This window comes from Populus euphratica, unplaced genomic scaffold, assembly GCF_000495115.2.
Source record: "Populus euphratica unplaced genomic scaffold, PopEup_1.0 scaffold396.1, whole genome shotgun sequence".
In the NCBI taxonomy this organism is placed as follows: Eukaryota; Viridiplantae; Streptophyta; class Magnoliopsida; order Malpighiales; family Salicaceae; genus Populus; species Populus euphratica.
Genome location: NW_011500285.1, coordinates 99,903 through 104,079, shown reverse-complemented (window position 1 = coordinate 104,079; position 4,177 = coordinate 99,903). Strand labels below are relative to the sequence as shown.

Sequence of the window (4,177 nt, the reverse complement as noted above, 5' to 3'; positions counted from 1 at the left end):
AACCATGAAACCTAAAATCGTCCTCCAGTACAACACAAACAGCAAGAAGCTGATGGGGAATGTTGCGGTGAGCAAAAAGCACAGGATAGAAGTCATTTATCCACATGTAGGCAAAAAAGAGAAGCATAAGCTATAACAGTGAGCCCTTACATAACCCATTAGTGTTCAATAAAACCGACAAAACACAAACATGCCCTTAAGTCATCTGAGTGTATTTTTTTTAGGATGTCCTTATTGGCTGTCTTTCATATCTACATGGCGAAACCACTCCTTGAGTCTCATCACTGCTCTTACCAACACCTCCCATGTGAGCCTCTTTCACACCACCTTCTGTCCCTTGTTTTACTTTGATTTAAAAAATATTGCTCCTTAACTTAATAATTAAAAACCTGAAAAAAAGAAGGAAAATCCACCGATACAACACCCTTTCCGTCCTTGACCTATGATGGTGGATAAAACACACCTTAACAACACACATCATATAATAAATACATCCAAAGGTACCAAAAATTCTAATTAGTTATAAACACTAAGAATTCATAATACATGTTGTACCCGTTCCACTTTTTCGATCTAGAGATATTCTTAAGAAGTGAGAGGGAGAATTAGTAGAAGAAGAATTTTTTTACTGTTGTTTTTTGAACAACATGTTAGAGAGTTTCATTATTCTTATAAACTGAATTTCCTTTCATCCTCAACTGGTTATTATTCCTTTTTTTTCTTTTTGTTTATTTGTTTTTGTATCTCTTCTTATTGTAATTTATAAAGAGAAAAAAGAAAAAAAATAAAAAGATCTTATAAGCATATCAAAGTTTATATAATAATATAACCGATATTATTAAAAACATCTTGATGAGATGAATTTAATAATATCAAAAAAAATCATTAATAATAATGGAAGTGTGCAACATGATTCATATAAAGGTAAATGAGCCGTAATACATTTAAACAACTTGTATGATTCTTTGTTGTCATGATTCATCATTTTTTTTTAGTGTAGTTAGATTTATACAGTGGAATGATATCTTTTTAATGATAATGGTAATGTTGTTATTGAAATTTCAATGTGTTTTTATTTTTATTTTTTGTTTTTATTTTTTTTAATTGTAAATTATATCATTTTAATTTTAGAATTGAGGAAAGTTGCAAAGAACATTTGCAATTTGTGATAGGAGACTGTTATTTATTAAAATATTTTTTATATTATATTATTTTATTAGTATTTTTTTTAAGCGTTGAAAAAAAAAAGAAAGATTTCACGTCCAATTGGTTTACATATGGATTCAGTGTAGAGGGACTACTTCTCATCCAGTACGGTTGTTCAGTGAACCATAACAAGATATTTTCGTCAATAGTAAACCGTCTATTATCATATTGCATATTGTGTCAAGTCAAGATGGTTAATTTGTCTTGTTGATTAATCTAATACTAATATCAGCAGCAAGATTAATTAGTGTACGCTAATCTCAACATCCACTTCTTTGACTAATAGAAGTTGATATTGGACCCATATTGAAATGCTAGGTAAATTACGTGAGTTCAAAAGACATTAAACAAAAAAAAAAAACCCTTATAAAATACTGAAATTTCAGGTTTCATTAGAGTACATAAACTAGTGGAAAAATGAAGGAATTTTTCCACGGACCGACAAGGGATTGTAATGCTGCCATTAATGGAGGCGACAACTCTTTGATCCTATACTGATCCTTGCAGCTTCCTGTCTCTCTCTCTCTCCCTCTCTCTCACACACACAAACATTCTAACAAACTTGCCTATCTCCTTTTCATTCTACCATATGTGCAGGAACAGTGAACCATTGCACTTCATATATTGTAAGACTGACCTTCTCCTTCTACTTCATTTTGTCTGCTCTTCACATTTCTCCTTTACACAAATAGCCAAACTTTTTAGCCTACAAATCCTCCCCACCCCCATTATTAGCGATCATCTCTTGTTCTTAGTCACACCAAGCCCCATCTCTTCTTCTCAACCCTTTATTGCCAATTAATAGTATTTGGCTAATTATTCACTCTCCCTCTCGCTAGGGCCATGGATTTCCAGCCAAATACTTCTCTACATCTAAGCCTACCAAGCAATCAACTAAACCTAGAACTTGTACTTGAGCCATCTTCTTCATCATCACGTCATAGTCCAGCAGAACCTCGAGTTTTCTCATGCAACTATTGCCAAAGAAAGTTTTACAGCTCACAAGCTCTTGGTGGTCACCAAAATGCTCACAAGCTTGAGAGAACCTTAGCCAAGAAGAGCAGAGAGATGAGTTCATCCGTACGGGCACCGTCAGAATCATCATATAGCATGAGTGGCTCAACCTATCCTCGAGACCATCAGCCAGCCCTAGCAGGGTTCGAGCACCATGGACATGCTGGTAGGATTGTTGGTGGCGTGAGCTATGGCAGGACAGAGATGAATTACGGTTCTAGAGATGGTATTGGGGGTTCCTGGTCCATGGTATACAGAACCGAAAATGTTCAAGAAGAGATGAGCCAGCTTGACTTGTCTTTAAGGCTTTGAAATCTTGTGGTACTTAACTTCATTTTTTGAAGTTGTCTTTTACATACAGTTTGAAAATCCAGATTTGGGTCGAAATGATTTATATTTCTCAACTTCACCCAAATCTCATGTTGAGAAAGTATTCCTACCAAAAAATTGAATGCAAAATATTTAAAATTGTGTCCTGGAACTCCTTTTGTTCCAGCAAACACTACCATGTTGCCGTCTACTATTAGAAACAGCATCAATGTTCCAAAAATCCAAACTTGATTTTGAGATCCTTTCAAAAACAAGATCAAGAGCCTCTCCCACATCAAGTTGGGGGAAATAATTCTGCTATTATCATAATGGTCTCTAATGACTACATCTATGGCCTCGTAATGAGGCAAATCAGAGTCAACATGAATTTAAATCAGAGTCAACATGAATTTAATCAGATGGGCCTGTTCTCTGCAGGAATTATTTTGATCCCTCCAAGAGCATATTTCACATAAATTTTGTGTCTTTCTAGATTGTGAGCTCGGAAAAAACTCTAGCTTTCAGAATAACAAGAAGGGGGTAATGAAGCAATTCAGAGTCAAAACTCCGTAAGACATTTTTTGATCCTTCTATGAGCAAATCTCACATAAATTTTGTGTCTTTCTAGCTTTGTAATCCTGCTGATTTTGGGAAAGGAAGAAACACTGGCTTTTAGCGTAACATGCAGGAAGCAGGTCTTCCAATTCTATTTCGAAAGGATAATATGGTAAAATAATAATAAAACAGCGTCCATCGGTAATTTTCAGATGTCGTAGTTTAGTAGAATTACACTCCTATAAAACTCCATTACAATCAAAAGAATAATTATTTCATGAAATCAAATCAATTCAAATCTATTACTTCAAAATCAATTTAATTCTATAAAGAGTTGATTGTAAACTGACGGTGGTAGTGTATACCATGGACCAGGAACCCCCAATAATTTAATTCACATGTAAATTGAGCTTTTTAAGAATTGTGATCCTAGGCCAAGACATGTAAACTTAATTATTAGCTTGATATCAATTTACAGGGAAAAAAAGCAGCTTCTTTAGGCTTGCAACCCAAACAGACCGCACCTTCTTCGTTTTCTTTTTAATCCCGAAAAATTATTTGACCTAGGTCTAGTATCATAAATAAAATTCTCAACATATATTTTTTAAGTTTCAAGCATTATGTTCAATGCTGTACACCAACATAAAATGCGGAGTCACTCACTCTCCACACATACGCAAACTTTTCAATCCATTTACTTACTCATAATTCTTTCCAAGTACAATTTTTTATACAGAGTTGATACCACATATTTAAGCATTGAAAAGCTTCTTATTCTATGAAAGACTTGTTTTTTTAGAAACAATCAAGTTTATAATTAAACCTTGGCATCAAGCTAATAATTAAGTTTACATGTCTTGGCCTAGGATCACAATTCTTAAAAAGCTCAATTTTCATGTGAATCTTTATTCGCGATTTCATCTTAGAAGCACTGTTATTCCATGTTTGATATGCAAGATATTTTAATTCAAATTTTTGTAACAGAAAAGCTTTAAATGTGGCGATTCACGGAATTGAAAGGAATGTATTTAAAAAAAAAAAACAATATATTGGATTTTAATTAGAAATAGAGCTAAAATTTTGACTTATGTTA

At 33.6% G+C, this 4,177-nt stretch overlaps 1 protein-coding gene across 1 annotated transcript; it reads left to right on the top strand.

Annotated features, from left to right (window-relative positions):
• Positions 1–1,773: 1,773 nt before the first annotated feature.
• LOC105113203 (zinc finger protein 2-like) lies at positions 1,774–2,651 on the top strand. Its single transcript, XM_011009281.1, has one exon. The coding sequence runs from the start codon at positions 2,050–2,052 to the stop codon at positions 2,530–2,532; it is 483 nt and encodes a 160-aa protein (XP_011007583.1). The 5' UTR covers positions 1,774–2,049; the 3' UTR covers positions 2,533–2,651.
• The last annotated feature ends 1,526 nt before the right edge of the window (positions 2,652–4,177 follow it).

Bases quoted from the DNA above. Each gene is read 5' to 3' on its own strand.
- LOC105113203 (XM_011009281.1), top strand. From the start codon at position 2,050: ATGGATTTCCAGCCAAATACTTCTCTACATCTAAGCCTACCAAGCAAT.